Below are 18,296 nucleotides of genomic sequence, written 5' to 3'. Positions count from 1 at the left end.
GAGGGTAAAACTAAGGCTGAGAGGTTAAATATTCAGTCTTGTTCCTGTAAGGCTTTGCTGCTTGTGTCCTCCAGGGGTTACTGTGTGAAACTTCTATGGCCAGGAGGGGAGATTGGGTGAGGAACTTAGGGAACTGTTGACTTAGCAGATCAGTGAGAACATCGTCAGAATCTCAAAACTTTTCGCTAAAAACACACAAAAGTAACAGATAAGAAATGTACTAGAGCTAGAAATCAAACATCTGGATTGTATAATAAAACAGCTTTCCTGTTTCTCAGGAAATAAGAATAATTATTGATGTCCAGTGTTTCATGTTTTTTTGATGGGACTTACGTTGCTAAATTCTGAGTTTAGACCTTTAGCATGACAAATGAGTTCAGTCTGACTGTTTTAGAGTTCTTCTGTTGCTGAGGTTGAATTTATTTCCTCTGCCATGACACATCAATAACTAGTTGCCACTGTTTTCTTGATCAGAGAAAGCACTGTAGGGCTATATACATTTTATTCTGCTGATTCTGTTCTCCATGCAGTTCAGTTCAGAATTTTCAGAACTTGTTAGTTTGCATTAGTTAATTTCATGGATCTACTTTCACAAAACCATGCAGCATGCAGATGATTTTTTTAATGTTCCTATGTTCCTATGTTTTTCACTGTAATTTGATTTAAATATGTAAACTTAGATGAGCGTTATATTCTAATCACATCAGTTATGTTAATGGTTTATCTGTGATAAAATAAAATCAATATGATGCTGTTTCCTTCAAGGCATGACCAAGGTTAAAGTAGGCAAAGAAGATTCTTCATCTACTGAATTTGTGGAGAAAAGAAGAGCAGCTCTAGAAAGGTAATGTGTGTATCTAACTAAATTTTATTTAGGCTCAGAATTACTTGCAGTATACTATATGGGTTCTGTAATTTGAACACTGGTGATCTGTACTTAAGTGAATTTTGGAGACTGTATATGACTTTCAAATTTTTGAGTAGAAATGGACTAATTCCCATTAATAACAAGAAGAATAGCCCTATTCATAAAAATGATTATGGCTGACTTGTTTCAGGCTTAAAATAAGGATTGCAGAGGTTCAGTATGTAAAAGTGCCATTACCATCTCGTGTAGACATTTTGAGTTGAAAAAATTAAGACAATTACAGTATTTATTTATTTATAATGTATTTATTCAATAGCAAATCAGCTGTTGGGCAGTAAGGCAGATGAAGAGGCCTTCAATCACTTGAAAGTAAAATGGGCTTCTGATGATGTGCATTGATGACATCGATGTGTCTTGCTGAATTTTGGCAAGAGATACTGGATCTCTGTCACCCAGCACTGATATACACCTGATACTGTCAAAGTATCTTTGTCAGGGAAGGGTCCTGTCCCTGGTATACTGCCACCTTAACCTTAACTTGTACTTCATACAGAGTATGGAACAAGGGAAAAAAGTTGAGCAACCTAAAGTGTAAAATAGTTTAACTACAACCCTTACCTTCTTCAGAAAAAAACAGATGAGGATATGGTAAACATACCTAATGGAGGGTGGATAAAAAATTGCACTTGAGATCTAAGCAAAGGTGCCAAAAAAAAAAAAAAAAGGAAAGAGTTACATTGAATTGTACTTGTGCATATATGAGAACTAAATGGATTGAAGACTCTTGTCTATCCAGCACATAAATATTTTATACCTAGACTAGAATCAACTAACTTGTCTAAGATTCCCTATAATTCTAAAATAAATCAGCCAGAATTACCTGTAACAAAAAGCCTGTCCACTGCAGTGTACAAAAATGTTTAAACAAGTTCATTTTTTTTTCTGGCATAAACAGATTAATAAAGGAATCTTCACTCAGCTGTTTAAAATAAGAAGCATATTATTTTACCAGTGTGCAACATAGATATGGCAGCCCCCACCTTAAGGAGATTCTGGTGTAAACAAACGGTATTGTGAAACACCACCCAACCTTTAGTATGTTACTTTATGGTATGGAGTGCATGGGTCTGTATTATGTTCAGTCAGGCACCTTAAATCTGTGCTGTCACCTGATGTTTTAATTTATAAAATCATAGGTATCTACAACGAACAGTAAAGCACCCAACCTTGCTACAGGATCCAGATTTGAGACTATTCTTGGAAAGTTCTGAGGTATTTATGTTCGTTTAACTTGTCTTATTTATTTCTAGATATGGTAACCTACCAAGCAATATATTCACTTTGTATTGAGACCTAATCCCCTAAATTAATATGAAATCAAATTGGACCTTAGCCTTCATGGCTAGAATGGCAGAGGCTACTTAGGTAATGGTGTGCCTCAGACCCTGGTAAAACTTACAGTGCTAGTGAGAAAAAGCTATTTGCTGTATAGTGACTTCTCAAGTGAGTCGGTCTTTTCAGTTCTGATGCTTGTTAAATAAGATGTAAAATTAAACTGGCTTGGCAGCAGCTCTCTTGCCTCTAGGAATTCAACTTGAGGTATATTGGAAGGATAATGTGAAAATGCTGGCAGTGCTGCTGACCAGGCTAGGTGTTTTTGTGAGCAAGGATTTCAGCTACCTGTACTATTAATCTGGTACCTTTCACAATATTAAATACATTGTTAAAGATACATTGTATCTCTTTATAAATGTGCATAGTGGTTTCACTCTAATACTGAACTGTGTTGTGGCTAGTGTCAGTATCTTAGTTATAAGTCACAGAGGCCTCCCTCTTGACAAAAGCATCAGTAGATAACTTACAGTGGGTTTGTCAATGCTGCTGACAGACAAAACATCACATGAAGGGTAAATGGTCTGACATAGGGGCCACCTTGTATAGCATTTACAATCTAGCCTGAATAATAATAACAATTAAATTTAAAGTTTGTTAATTTAACTCCAAGTGTTTCTCAGTACCTAAGCAGACAACATTGATAGCCTTATATTGAAAAGTAAAAAATCATCAACCTTTTGTTATCAGCATGCAGTGCATGTGTTGCATTACAATTAAATGTGTAACAGAATTTCCTTTGTCTAATTTGTTATAAATCTAAGCTTTTCTGTTCCTGTAGTGGCAGTTTGTTCATTGTAGCATATAGGTGGCCATTTAGGACATTTGGCTAGTTCATAACAGCTTTGGACAAGTGGTTTGTTTGTTCCATTTAAATGTAAAGATGTAGAAGAAAAGTAAATAGTCTATATTTTTAAGTTTTCCTCTTGAGAATGTAGAAGTAGTAAATTTGAGAAATTAGATTCCACTATATTGAAACACATAGGACTAAAGAAAACACTATATCCTTTTCTTTCCCCCTTGTGCCCAGTTAAACCTCCATCCTTTTAACCAGTCTCTTTGCCCTTATTTGTCATTCAATTCCAGCTGCCGAGAGCAGTTAACACCCAGGCTCTGAGTGGAGCAGGAATATTGAGAATGGTGAACAAGGCTGCCGACGCTGTCAACAAAATGACAATCAAGATGAATGAATCGGATGCAGTAAGAGCTGATTTTTCAGCTTGAATAATGAGATGAATTAATGAGCCTCAACAATTGCATTTTAAAGCTGTAGAAGTAGAAAATGGGTTATTAATTTCCTTATTGGCTTGAATTCTTAGCTGTATCAGTTGACCACCCTGGAAGTACCTGGATAATTTGCTTCTTTAGAACCAGAAATGTTTTTGGTAATCTAATTTGTAATGCTTGACTCTTTCATCCTTTGTCAGTGGTTTGAGGAAAAACAGCAGCAATTTGAGAATCTGGATCAGCAACTTAGGAAGCTTCATGCCAGTGTTGAAGCATTAGTCTGCCACAGAAAAGGTAACTTTACTTTTACATGAACCTTAAGAAATGGTGATGAAACAAGAGCACAGCATGTCAGAACTCTTAACTAAAATAGTTATACAACATATTTTAGTGCAAAAATTTTTTACTTGTATCTTCTATTTTAAACTGCTCTAGTATTTTTGTATACCTGCCTTTAATTTTAAATTTAACCATCTGATATTCCTAGAGTCACTATAATGATCTAGCATATATTTTTTTCCCTTGCACAGTGTCATTATCACACCTAGCAAGTGATTCTACTACAGTAGACATCCATAAATTTATTTTTAGATCTCATGGCAAGAATAATTTCTTTCTGAACAAAAAGTGGCTGCATAAATCCACCTAAACATCTTTTGGTTTAGTATTGCTCTGTTAACTGTGTTTATGTGCTTACATGGGAATATCTTATTCTAATTTAGTCTGCATAATGATATACCCTCAAGCTACTGTTAAGGTAAACTTTTCTGAGAAGATAAGTAGTCACAGAATATCAGCTTTTTGTTTGCTTATTTTAAATAGAAGCAAACCTCTAAGTTTATGTTTTAATAACCTGTGCTGCTCTTTGTCAGAGATGGATTTCTATCAGATTATTTATAAAAACAAACATAATAAAAACCAAACCAAACCAGACAAAACCTAAACAAGTCACAATTATGAATTTGTAGCTCAAGAAGACCATAATTGTGCTTTCTGACAATATTGTAGTATGTTAAAATATGGTGTTACCTTTGAGTGTTTCCAAAAGTATGTGAAAAGGTCATAAGTAGCTTTCTCATAATTCTAATCAAGAATTACTCTCTGCAGTAAAAATATCTTTAGCCACCTATCCTCAAGGCTAAGGAGTATTTAAGAAGTAATGGAAAGTGGAAATCTTTGTTTACGGTTGATTTGACACCTTATAGATTTGAAGAAGTATTGGATCATTGGGTTTTTTCTAAGAGTTGTGTTCAAGTTGTTAAGGTTTTAAATATCTGAAGACAGCTTCCTTCTGCAGTCACATCTGATGTTCTGATGGTTCTGCAGGAGCAGCAAAATTGCAAACTGACCTGAAGTAATTTGTACCAAACGTTTGTTCAAAGGTCCTTCATGGTACTCAACTTTGTACAGGATTACTTACATGGGATTTGAGACAATTGCACCAGTATTTGTTAATAAATAAGCTCAAAACTTCACTTCCAGAGGTGTACTGATAATATCTGAGCTTTGTTTTTTTATTTTAAGGCATGTCAGAATGTGACAATACATTATAGTATGCACATGTAAAAGTTACTCAGAGTCAATAAACAGCCCAACAGAAATAAATTCCACTCATGGGAGTGGTGATTTTGTGAAAGGGATGGTTTTGTTTCTCTGCTGAACTAAATGGAAAATACATGCTGTAAACGTATTAAAATTGTTCTGAAAATTTGCTCTGTAGGTGACTTTGCTTTTGTTTTGTCAGTTTTCATATTCTCTGAAGTAGAAAATTGGATAATACTGAAGTGACTTTTTTGTTTTCATATCTTTTGCTGAACAGAGTAAGCATGCCATTAACAGATTTGGCAAAGCATTTACTGCTTGAGAGGTTTCTTTGCACAAGAGTCTTCTCCTAAATGTTGTTTCATTGTGATGTCCTTGTGTGTCTTACTGTGATATTTACCTTCATTTCAGTTGGTGAAGTTAAACCTGTGCTCCACTGATTTATTCTGCAGAGTAATACAATTAACTAAATCATGCTGAACATTACTCCTGTGTTTCAGAGCTTTCAGCCAACACCGCTGCCTTTGCTAAAAGTGCTGCCATGTTAGGTAACTCTGAGGACCACACTGCTCTATCTAGAGCTTTGTCTCAGCTTGCAGAGGTTGAGGAGAAGATAGATCAGTTGCATCAAGAACAAGCTTTTGCTGATTTCTACGTGTTCTCTGAACTTCTTGGTGATTACATTCGTCTGATTGCTGCAGTAAAAGTGAGTACTAATAGGAAAAATACTGATTTGGCATTTAAAGTCACATTCCTCAAAATATAAGTTTAGGGTAAATGAATGTGTGCATTTGCTCATAGTGTTTGCCTGATGTTCTGGTAGGATAAAGTGAAATCATTCATGAGTTATTCCAGTGATGAAAATGGCTGTGATCAAAGAATGGAGTGGTTAGATCCAAAAAAATGCAAATCTACTTTGAGCAGTATTTATTGTGTACAGTATTTGGGGATACTGTACTGTGTCTAAGCATACAGCACCTGTTTATTTCAGATTACTTACTGTTACAGTAAGCATACATAAATATAGAAGAACCTAATTTGGTATTCTATATTTAGCAGATGGCCAGTAATGTCTTTAAATAAGAAAAAAACTCAATTTGTGGATCTACATCTCAATAAAGAAAATATTCAATTTAAGTGTAAGCTGTGCTGCACAGCATGATTAGGTTTAGACATGAGAACAGGTATCTCTGAATTCCTTCCAGAAATACCTTTGAACTTACCAGGTTATTGGAAATACATATTTTTCTTTTGACTTTTTCTTTTTTTATTTTTTTTTCATATGTGTACTTCGCTTGTGCTCTCTTAGTCTTTTGCTAACATACATGTGTTGCTGAAAATGCATGTAATACAGATGCATGAACAGTTTGCTAGTATCTGCAGTTAGAGAATTGTCTGCATGATAGAGGACTTCATATGGTTGTTTCGGTAGTGTTTTTTTAAAATGAGGGGCATTAAATGATTTGGAGCACTGAAGTGTCTGCTCTGAAAAGGCTTCTTGAGCAGCCTGTCATTTGTGGAAGGTATTGAGCTGTGCAAGCATGATGTCAAGTGAAATGCAATACATGGTAGACACACTAAGGTTTCTTATGTACAGTATATATAACAAATATAATAAATGAAACAAGTATAGTACTTGTTTCAGCTTTATCCTAGGATTATTGTTTTCCTTCTGGAATTCAGATAGGCCTAACCATTCCAGTTGTTCAGTAAGTTTGTCTGTTCTCACAGGGTGTGTTTGACCATCGAATGAAATGCTGGCAGAAGTGGCAAGATGCTCAAGTCACTTTACAAAAAAAACGTGAAGCCGAAGCTAAGCTCCAACTAGCCAACAAACCTGATAAATTACAGCAAGCTAAAGATGAGATAAAAGAGGTAATGTTATCAAACATTATTTTCTGCATTGGCTCATTCATTCTGCATTAATGCTGCTTTATACCATTTTTATTTACAAATCACTTACTGTTTCCCATATTTACTGAAATTTTTAAAAGGAATTTACTTAAAACACTAAATGTGTGCAAATTTTACTCATTGTAAGACAGTTAATGCTGTCTCTACAGAGTCCGGGAGATGGGAGGGAGGGAACATGGACAGGTTGATGCTTTTAACTGCTAACAGCTCACTTGGATAGGCAGAGAAGAATTTCTTGGTTTTTAAAGCTAAGATGACTTGGGTAAATCCAGCAAAGACAACTGATAGAGAGCTATTCCAATGTTTTGCTTAAATATTCAGCTTTTCTACCCATATATATGTGCATGTATATATGGTGTAATTTCAGTAAAAATAAATCTAACATGTTGAAGTGTCATAATTTATACACTTTTTCTATCATGCTTCACTAAGGAAATTGAAGAGGTAGGACAACTTAATTATTTAAAACTAATGCATTCTGAGTATGCTCTAGTGCTCTCCCATTAAATACTGGAAGAATGTTATTGCAGATTTCAAGCTCTTTTATACCGTTGCTTTGTTTGGCTTCGTCATTGGTCACTAACCACATGCTCCTTTGTTCTTTTTGCCCTTTGATACATACAGTATTTAAATTACTCATTAACTTGATTTTCTTTTCCTTAAAGACGTCCTTTGTTTACTGGGAAACCCTACAATTACTCTTGTGCAACCACATTCTTGTTGATTGCCTCTACTGATGTCACCATGCACTATAAATTTCCTGATTAGTAGTGGGAAATAGTGGTCGTTTCCCAGTCCCAATATTAAAGCAATTGCTTTCTTCTCAAGGAATTCTTTTTCTGCATAATTGGATAACTAGAGAACATTTTTAGTAAACCCACAGTTTAAGTGTGCCAATGGAAAATTCTCACTTGCCACTGAAATGGGTTCAGAATTGCTGAATTCTGTAATAGTGGACCCTCTGGCAGAGGAATTGCAAAGTGGAAGCCTAAGCAGCTTGAGCATTGTCCATTACTTGGTTGTTTTTTGTGGATAAAGGGTCAATGGATGGTTCTAGAGATACCTTATTGAATGAGAAATTTCTCCTTGTCAGATACTATAAAATGGCAAACTGTTACCTAATGATAATTCACATAGGACCTGGGCATGATAAAACTGAAATGTTGACTTCCTTAGGCCTGTAGAAGCTTTCACAGAAATGTCAGGCACCTCTGTTTGACGTGGTAGGAAGGTACGGGCAATCCTAATCTACTTGTCCTCAGCTGTGTTTTATACAATTTCAGTTACTAGCTAACTGTTCAGGCTATTTTCATGAAGAAAATACTATTATGACTTACTAAAAAGCTTCATATATATCTATAAGGGCAGTCAGGGAACTGTGAATAAATATATACTAAAATTATAAATATGGAGGTGTTTTTTGGAACATAGATTATGTTTATCTTATACCCCGGGGAAACTTAATACTGCATCACAAAATGCTTTTGTGAAATAAGTAGCTCCACTGGATTGATACCAGCAAGATGCTACATTGAAGCATGTTGCTTCCCTGCTGTTTTTTTCTGATGAAGATAAATGTAACTGAATGTATTTGTTCTCAGGTAATATGTTGAGATTAACAGATTCGGTAGCTTCAAAGAACTGCTCGCCTGCAGCGAGGCTCTCTGCACAATCATCTAAAATTTAACAATGTAATAGGTGTGTAAAAACAGTTACAGGACCATGTAGATGCTGATGATCTCTCTTTTCATGGAAACTTTCCATGGAAACAATCTGCTGTCATATATTGTTACACGAATACAATGTTCCCAATGTGGCATAAGCCCCTAAGAAACATCTTTTCCTCTGAATTTTCTTCTAGTGATCTTCTTACCTGCAGTAACGTTTCTAGTCCAGCTTTCTGTGAAAACAGTTGCCACTGAAAAAGAAGGCTTGTGCTTTGGAAAGCAGATGAACACATCCTCAGAGGCTTGCCATTTGTAACAGAAATATTATAGTGATAATCAAATACTTCACCAGAGGCAGAGATGAAGGTTTACTCATCTCTTCTGGAATTAGGAAAGTTCCATCTCTTCTGGAATGGGGAACTAACTTGAGACTCACTCTTCCAAGCTTAATTAGATAGGTTTAGGTTCCTTTGTATGAAGTTTGTAAAGGTAATAGTAGTTAAAGCCTTCAAGATTCATTTTGTTTTCTAAAGAAATTTTTAAATGTTGTTAAATGTTCTTAATAGCAGTACTAAGATATTTTTACATTTTATCTACAGATAACATTGGCTTAAAGATACCTTTGTTGTAACTGATCTAGTGACATCCATTTTATTTTAAATAGGCCACAATAATCAAATAGGTCCTTTTAGCTCTAAAGTGACTATTAGTGTGCTAAAAAAATTACAGGTAGACTGAATGGATAACACAAAATCTTACCTCTGTATGTCTTTCCTTTGCCAGTGGGAGACAAAAGTTCAGCAAGGGGAAAAAGATTTTGAACAGATCTCCAAAACCATTCGCAAGGAAGTGGGAAGATTTGAGGCATGTATAATTTTTTTCCAAGTAAATGACAGTCCTACTGTACATAATATTGACATTACAAGTAAAATTTGTTAAGAAGTTAATACACCAAAATTTATTTATTAACAGAAGGAACGAGTGAAAGACTTTAAAACTGTTATTATCGAGTACTTAGAGTCGTTAGTGCAAACACAACAGCAGGTAAGATAAAATTTAAGCTTTGTATAAGTTAATAAATAATACATTCTGTATTAGGTTAGTTAGAAAAATATGTGCTTTGAGCACAGCTGTTTCTAAAACACTAAGAGCTACTAGTCTGTACCGTATTGGTGAATTACATGATGATTGCAGTTCTCCAGCCCATGCAGAACTGTAATTCAAGGAAGCAATGGAGAGGTTCCCTTAGGGATATGGGCAAGCAGAGGGTCTTGTTATCTTCTCAAACTGAATTAGTAACTCTTTTATTTAGAGATTGGAGTAAATTGTAATCAGTATGTACTTACACTTACTGAAGAGATTTGTATTCTTAAATGTTAATTGCTCTTTTTAAAAAGTACAGAATATTATTGAATATTGGAAAGCGTTAAAACAGTTTTCAGTGTCTGAGAAGTAAGTCTTGTTACTAGAAAAAGTCCGGGCTCTTTCTTCTGCTCGTGGCAGGAATAGAACCCTCCAGCTTTGTTTAATTTAAATAACCTGAAAAAGCAGTATCTTTAGTGGTAAAAATAAGTGACTGATCTTAAAAATAAAATCTGTATCATTTTATTCTATAGCATTGTGTTCAACATGTATCTATAGTTATGAGCAGATTTGTATATTTCTTACTTGTGTTTTTTCTTGCACTGTGTAAAAATATCAATGAATAAGTACCCACGTTCTTATTTTGTCTCATTGAGGCAAGTTTACTGCAAGAGGAGGTAGGTATGCATTGTGATTTTCAACATTTAGTACCTAATGATTGATTTTCCCTTCTCTTCAAGCTAATTAAATACTGGGAGGCATTCCTACCTGAAGCCAAAGCCATTGCCTAAAAGAAGAATATTCCAAATGGCAAGACACACTGGATGTTTGTCCTGGATAAAACTAAATACCACAGTGAAATCACTTTAAATCATCCAAATAAACGACTATATATTTTATGAATTAACATGTGGCTTTTTTTATATACCACAGCATTTTATTAACAAGCTGCATGTCCTGACCCTCTTTGAAGTGGACTGTGGCATGATGTTCTGCAATACATTGCTGAATTGAACACTATTTTGTCTTAATACTTGCACTAAAATGTGCACTGCAAGGCCAGAAAGCTGATATTTTTGTTCTCTACAACACAATGTTCTGTAGTATGTTTACCTGATCTTTATGAAACAAATGTAATTGCATTGATTAATGTTCACTTAAACATTCCTGTACAAAATCATGTTTTTGTGATTACAGTAATAAAGGGATGTACCTTGTGAAACATGAAACACTCTGTGTGGTGTCTGTCAATACTTACTGGTGTTCTTAGGAGCACTGTCTAGGACAAATTAAGATGTATCCAGGGCAAACCCAACATTTCGCAAAGAGTGCTGGAGAATGTATTAAAGATGCACAAACAGTGAACTGTGGTAAACTGTTTTGGTTTTAAATTCTGAATCTCTTCATTATAGGTGTTCTTTTCACTTGAAGTTGGCAAAGTCTTGACTTTGCCTTGGCAAAGTCTACTGTGTTAGTACTCATAGGGTCAAAATACATGCTTGGGCAACAGACACGTGTAAACTGAAATCTTCAAGTTTCTACAAAGCTTCTGAAGAATTAAAATCACCTGCATGGTCAAATACTGATGTCTTACCGGACTGACACAGTGCATCAGTTGTATTCAGTCGTCATCTCAGGATACAAAAATAAAAAAAAAAATCTTGCATTTTCTAGTAATGGTTGAGGAAGAAAAGTGGGTAATTCAGGTGAGTTGATAGTTGTAAGAGCTAGTATTCTGTTTTGACTTTCTTCAGTAGAAAATATATTTGAAGGGACTGGTTATACCTTTTGCAAGAAATCAGAGCACATAAACATTTTTCTGAAATACACAATATTAACATAAGGTGTGTTTTCCTTTCATTTTAATGACATATTGAGCTTGTTGATATATTAGTATTAATGTTAACAAATTTTAGGCAAATATAAATCACATAAAAAAGCAAGAGAAGCTGTTGCTTTCAGCTAATCATAAGACTGCAGGATAAACCCATGAATTTGTATTGTTTGGGGTCAAATATAAAAGACCACATTTCTGAACAGAATGGAAACCTCCATTCAACTAGAAGGTCATATTTTATTTTTACAACAAAGTTAGTGTAAACTTGGCAGATTAGTATTTGCTATTGTTTTTCTACATACCTCTCTTAACTCAGTATTTTGAGGAGTTTTCAAGGAAACTAGAACCCTAGAAAAACCCTCACCAAAATTTATCAAGCCTAAATCAAGCTTCTTTTTAAATGGTTAAATGCCAAAGCCTTAAGAGAATAATACTTATGAATCAGTGTTTGTTCAGTCATTGATCTTAAAACTGCCTTTTGAAGAGCTCAAGTATGCAGGAGATTTATGATGAAGAAACTGATCTAGGCATAAGACTCTGTAAGGGTTACAATATCCTAATGTTGGCTTACTTGCTGCTAATTAAAATTGAACAACAGCTCTGTATTAAACTTCAGATATATACTGCTCACACTGAAATTGATATTTCCAAAACTAAAAGACTCAGTTTGGATATGCCGAGGTCAAAATGGGTGGACATATCCTTTCACGATTTCTTTTTTCTTTATTTATTTTTTCTTTTTTTCTCTAAGTGCCAAGCTTTCTTAGCTCTTGATCTCTTTTTACTTCTATCAGGGTTAGAATTCATTTGAATGATGGATCACTTTTCTTCTCTTGTGACAAGAGAACGAGAAAGTCTGCTAGCAAGGATTAGTGTAGCCATCCGTACCAGTTAACTGAAAACAAGAATGAGTTGTGCTGGTTTTTTCTCAAAACCAGAAGCCTTTTGGGGAACAAAAGGATAATGGCATTTCTGGACTTCACTGTAACACAGGGTTGGCTGTGAATACAAAAGATGATAGGGGTTTATTTGCATCACAAGGTTAGCTTGAGCAGAATATCCAGATCAGCTGTTACATTTGGCTAGCATAAAACTTGCTGTATCAAGAAGCCATTAATGATCCTGAGATTGGCTCTATTGGCTGATAATGCCAAGGCTCTGGGTTCAAGTCCCAGATGGGTGATTCATTTAAGAGTTAGACTTCATGATCTGTGTGGGTTCCTTTCAACTCAAAATATCCTGTGATCTGGAAGTTTATTTTGTTTTTCTTCCCCTGCATTATGAAGATTGGAGATGTGGTTACTGTCTTTCCTCATGTTATTAACATCCACATTAGCAGAAAAATTTCTCAACCCAAGTGAATGGAGGTATTACTGAACTCTTTCCTCTGTGGACCTCACTACTAGGTATTGTACTAAATTTAAGTGTGTGTTTCATTAAAACTACAAGCCAATGTACCACTGAAGAATCACTAACATAAGCAAAAAGTAAATGTCTGCAAAATGATGAACTGCATTTGGAATGCTGTATGAAAGACAAGGTGCTACTGAATTCTAGTTTACCTTTTAGGTTAAAATAGAATGCAGATATTTGCAACAAATTCTTCTATTCATCGTGTCCATGGTCCTTTTTAAATGAAACATAAATGACATTAAGTGACTCAAATTGAAGGCTTTGTTATTTCTTTCTTCAGCAGATGTTCAGTGTTCAGTAAGTCTGTAATTGTTTCATCACTGTCCCTTTTAAAACATGCTTCTCTATCAATTATTTTTTCTTCTACCTCTCCTAAGTTATTTCCCTTCAAAAGCCTCATGGGAGTTTGTTTCAGCTTCTGTGGAGTTCATGCCCAAATATGTCAGTTTCTTTCAAATTGTGGAGATGAGCTGCTGGCTGGTAGATCCTGTACATTTAATAGAACAGGCAACATGCACTAAAATTATGTGTACAGTGAAATTATTGTCTCAAGAAAAAAAAAAAAACAACCCTTTGGGGTTATATTTTTTTCTCTCCTTCCACTTCAGAGTAGAACAGTCTAGGTCATAATCTTAATTTGTGGCAAAATATGAGTCCATTACAAATGTGAGGAAAAAAAGTCAATATTTTAATAGGTTAGAAGTTGAATTTTCAGGTTGTTCAGAATGTTACTTGTTACCTGCTAAGACGATTCTTCCTTTTTTAAAAATTCTAATCTCCATAGTTGAATCTATGATAGTAATTGCAGTGGTTGTACCTTGCTAGCAATCTTTTGACTTTACTGGAGAAGTCATTCCTTCCCTTCCCCATCCCCTGTCCCAGATCAATGAGGAAATTAACAAAGGGGAGGGGTATAAAATAATCCAAATATTTTTTCTCTCATTAAGAAAAAAGAGTACACAAAGCGCTGTAGCCAACCTGTCCTAGGATATTCATATGCAAACTAAAGTTAAAGAAATATGCAATGGAAATGGAAGGGCAAGAAAAGACTAGAGATAAATGATTTATCTGTGGTTGAATTTTGTGAGTTGACTTAAAAGTAGTTTTTTAGCAATTAAAAAATTGACAAACTTAGATTGTGATCTAGTTAAGGACTGTTTTTTGATCTGGCCTCTTGTTTTGATGTGTATTTCACTTATCACTTAGATGAGAATTTTTTATGGGTTTCTTTGCCTACTTCTATTCTGGAAATTAGCCATTCAGAAAGTCTTTGAATCATGAGAATTAGTGGAAAGTGATCTTTCAGATTTACCTGTAATTATTCCTCTTTCTCTCCTGTGAATCATTCTAACATGATGGATGCTAATTTCCCCCTCCCTGTATGAGGAATTTCACAGTGGTTATTTTGGAAAAAAAAAAAAAATAAACACAGAAGTGGCCAGTAAAGGGTCAGATTGATGATTCCTAGTTTCTGTAATTATGGACGGTTAGGTAGACTCTCATGACAGGGAACAATTACAGCTGGAGTTACAGTATAATATTAATTAGTTTTATATTCTGGCTGAAAGTAATTTAAGAATAAGGTCCAAGATATTCATAGAACAACACCCAGCACTGAAGACCAGCACTTCCTAGAGTACTTTTGAGAGTCTGCTCAGCAGATGAATTTGAAGACAGTCTATGTAACTTAACAGTAGAGTTCAGCCATTTTACAGTTTCACTTTTAGGATTACTAACATAGTTTTAATACACATTATGCCATTTCAAGTCAAACTACATTTGAAGTATTTTCACCTTGCTTTGTGTTCTGTGGGAAGAATTATTGTAACATCTGTGCTGTTAGCTTATAAAGACCCGAATGTTTTTGAACACACTTTGATAGCATTCTATGCACTAATGTTTCTTAAATTTTTGATCTTCGGTGTGTTAGACAGAAAGACAATCTTGGCCAGCCAGCCATGGGGAGAAATCCTTTTTCTTTCATCAGCTGTAACTTTAAAGATTAGCCAACTAATGATGATATATTGTCTAAATTAAGTATTTAACATTCCAAAACATATTGACATATTTGAATTCAGCTCACCGTGTAATCTTCCTTGTTCCTCTTGGTTGACGCATAGTCAAAAGTTTCATTATATTCTATTGAATTTGAAACCAGATAAATGTCTAAAACTTTTCTTTATTAGTAAGTTATATGATTTCAAAGAAGAAAGTAGCTTTTCGAAATTACTGCTTATTAGGTTGCAAACAGCCACACAAACAGTGCTCCTATGAAATTCTTCTACTGACTTCTCAGTGTAAATGCGTTATGGCACAAGAGGTGTCCTAAGATTTATCCCTCTGTTTTTTATTAGAGGGAGAACAGAAACTATGTCCAAAGACTGGATTCTTAACAAGAAAGTAACAGTAATGATAGCATGGTAATTTTTACCTAGTATGCCCACATTTAGTAGAGCGATAAGACTATTATCATATGGCTAATCTTTCCTCAGGACTATTGTAATATCTTTATCAGAGGGTGCTTTGTGGGGAATGGGATTTCATATACACCTTTCAGTAAAAGGGCATAATGGAGAGCACACTGAAGCTGGAAACGTTGCTCTTGTAACTACTACCACAGAGTGGTGCTGGGACTGTCCTGCTGTTGTCAGCAGTCGAGTACACTGGCCCAGGAGCAGTGTTGTACAGAAACAGATGCTTGAGAAATACCTGGTTTTGATTTTAGGTAATTTTTTAAAAATTTTGGTTTGTTACTTCACTTTAGCTTAACAAAGTAAAATAGTGTTAGTTTGCATAAGTCTGCTTGGTTTAAATGAATTGATGTATACTTTGTATTGCATCCTTCAAGTCACAGTTCTTTGCTTGGAGCAAAATATAATTAAATTTACGTTTCAGTAAAATAAAGAGAAATGGAGGGAAAATGAGCCTTTAATGGTGCAAAGAAGAAAAGGATTGATCTCAGCTTATTTCACATGCCTATTTTTATAGAGTTTTTAAAGAACATCCTATGTCTATCCCCAACTGGTCAGTAACGAGTTGTTACCCTTGTATTTATTGGTCACTCGAATTCCCGGTATGTATGCTCAGGAAAAGTTCTTTGTGAGAGATAATTTTCATTTTTCTGTCTAACGGTGTAAAAACAGTTTATACAGGTGGCTAGTGTTTATCACAGTCTTTGAGTTCTTTCTCAGGGGAAGCAGGTTGTTTCCCACAGACTTAGAGCTCTTTCTCAGGGAAAACAAGTCAAGTTGTTTTTCACTGCTACAGAACTCTGTTCTCATGAAGAGCTGTCAGCTTTCTCATGGCTTCTGTTGGCTTGAGTCAGAATTCAGTTTGTTGGCCTTTGGCTGGCTGTTTCACCACCACAGTAATGTTCCCCTCTCCCTCTCCCGTGCTATTAATCTAGAAAGAAACAAGTTAGTCTTCAAAAGAAATTTCAAAAAGCTCATAGCATAAACCACAGACATCAGATATATTTGTGTTCTGCCTATTTTTGAGGTATGTTTTCATACTTGAATCTATTTATGAAGATCAAACCCTCTATGGTCATGAATTTATCACAGTAGCTACTCTAAAAGATCAGTGAGAGTGTGAGGTTGTCTCAGGCAGTGCCTGAGACTCTCCAGACTCACAAGATGAGTTTTACAATATGACTGTCTAATACAGTGGCAGTTTGTTGACATTTTGCAGTGCTTCCAAATGGTTTGAAGCTTGGAATTGGCAAATTTGTATGAAGTCAAGGCAGTTGCCTGTGCCAACAGCGTGGCCTCCTATATGTAGTTGGTGTGCATTTAGAAACCTTCTGTTTCTGACTTCATTACTCTCTAGGCCATCAAAATATCTGCTTATTTTGGAGTCTTATTTAATTTCTCCAGTGGTGAGGAATCACCTGCAGTTCTCTGAAATGGTATGTTTTTCTCTGCTCAATAACAAAGTTAAGAGGTGGCTTCTTGGGAACACGCACAACACAGGGAACTTTCTTGAGTGCCACCTTTTTTTTCCCTCTTAATTTCATGTCTGTTCATAACAGGCAATACTAAGGGTGCTGCATTTGTTTATTGACTGACCTAGTCATAGCAGAAGGCTGTGCTGCCATTCAGTGGGCTTGGTGGACTGCAGCATTGAGTGGCAAAAAGTGGTCTGAGGTTCATTAAGAGCAAATGTAGGATCATGCACCTGGGGAGGAATAACCCCAAGTACCAGCACAGGTTGGGGGCTGACCTGCTGGAGAGCAGCTCTGTGGAGAAGCACCTGGGAGTCTTTGTGGATGACAAGCTGACCATGAGCTGGCAGTGCCCTTTGGGGCCAGGAGGGCCCGTGGTGTCCTGGGGTGCATCGGGAAGTGTGGCAGCAGGTGGTGGGAGCTCCAGTGACTCTACATCTGGAGTGGTGTGTTCAATTCTAATCTTGGTACTACAAGACAAGGTACTACTGGAGAGGGTCTGGTGAAGGCCAAAAAATGATAAAGGGATCTGGAGGAGAGACTGTGTGGGAGCTGTTTAGTCTGGAGAAGACTGAGAGGGGTCTCATTAATGCACACAAATATCTCAAAGCCGGGTGCCAAGAGGATGGTGCCAGATTGTTTTCAGTAGTGCCCGGAGGTAGAACGAGGAGTAATAGCCATAAACTACAACGCAAGAAATTCCACCTCAGCCTGAGGAAGAACTTTACACTGAGAATGGCTGAGCATTGGAACAGGCTGCTCAGAGGAGCCTGAGTCTTCCTCTCTCCCTCTCTCCAAACCCATCTGGATGTGCTCCTGTGTCACCTGCTCCTGGTGAACCTGCCTTGGTATGGCGTTGGTCTTGGTGATCTCCAGAGGTCCCTTCCACCCTGAGGATTCTATGATTCAGGTTTGAGCTGCAGTGTGAATTTAGGACTGCATACATTCATCCCTCTGAAAGTTTTTTTTTTTTCCCTTCCGCTTTTTGTGTGCTCCGCAGTAGAGCTGCAGCTCTGGCTGAACCAGAAGCCGAGACGCTGTCGAGCGCCGTTTGTTTTAAACCACGTTTCCCCCAGAGGAACCTTCCGCCTCATCTCGGCAGCGCGAGGGCTGCGGGGGCGTGGCCGAGCCAGACTCCCGCCCCGCCCTGTCACGTGGCGCGTGGTCACGTGTTGGGCGCGGAGATGGCGGCTGCGCTACCGCCGCGCTGAGGAGAGCCGGCATGGAGGTGTTCATCCCGTCCTTCCGATACGAGGAGAGCGAGCTGGAGCGGGGATACACGGTGAGGTGCGCCGGGGCGGGGCACGCCCGCGCTCGGTGAGGCCATGTGCCGGCAGCCAGCGGGGGCTGTGCTGGGGCGCTGGGCAGACATCAATGTGCCGGGGCCGTCCTGCCCTCCCTGCCCAGCCC

General features: G+C 36.7%; 2 protein-coding genes across 5 annotated transcripts in view; both read left to right on the top strand.

Moving 5' to 3' along the window:
• The window catches only part of SNX2 (sorting nexin 2), a 29,522-nt gene extending 18,600 nt beyond the window's left edge, over nucleotides 1-10,922 (top strand). Inside the window, exons 7-15 of one of the 2 annotated variants that reach the window (XM_009096351.4) lie at nucleotides 766-844; nucleotides 2,065-2,140; nucleotides 3,347-3,460; nucleotides 3,688-3,781; nucleotides 5,530-5,735; nucleotides 6,761-6,904; nucleotides 9,394-9,474; nucleotides 9,583-9,654; nucleotides 10,434-10,922. In XM_009096351.4, the coding sequence (XP_009094599.1) occupies nucleotides 766-844; nucleotides 2,065-2,140; nucleotides 3,347-3,460; nucleotides 3,688-3,781; nucleotides 5,530-5,735; nucleotides 6,761-6,904; nucleotides 9,394-9,474; nucleotides 9,583-9,654; nucleotides 10,434-10,484 (917 nt within the window). In that variant the 3' untranslated portion in view covers nucleotides 10,485-10,922. The remainder of the gene's footprint in view (nucleotides 1-765; nucleotides 845-2,064; nucleotides 2,141-3,346; nucleotides 3,461-3,687; nucleotides 3,782-5,529; nucleotides 5,736-6,760; nucleotides 6,905-9,393; nucleotides 9,475-9,582; nucleotides 9,655-10,433) is intronic. The other variant, XM_050986482.1, reaches the window with a different exon arrangement.
• Nucleotides 10,923-18,023: 7,101 nt separating this feature from the next.
• The window catches only part of SNX24 (sorting nexin 24), a 90,684-nt gene continuing 90,411 nt past the window's right edge, over nucleotides 18,024-18,296 (top strand). For all 3 annotated transcript variants that reach the window (XR_001991715.3, XM_009096349.4, XM_018921207.3), the window contains exon 1: nucleotides 18,024-18,168. Coding sequence is in view for 2 of the 3 variants with exons in the window: in XM_009096349.4 (XP_009094597.1) it covers nucleotides 18,109-18,168 (60 nt within the window). In the remaining variant the exon portion in view is untranslated. The remainder of the gene's footprint in view (nucleotides 18,169-18,296) is intronic.

This window comes from Serinus canaria, chromosome Z (assembly GCF_022539315.1).
Source record: "Serinus canaria isolate serCan28SL12 chromosome Z, serCan2020, whole genome shotgun sequence".
Classification (NCBI taxonomy): Eukaryota; Metazoa; Chordata; class Aves; order Passeriformes; family Fringillidae; genus Serinus; species Serinus canaria.
Note: the sequence above shows the minus strand (reverse complement) of the source record. Positions and strands in the feature narration are given on the sequence as shown.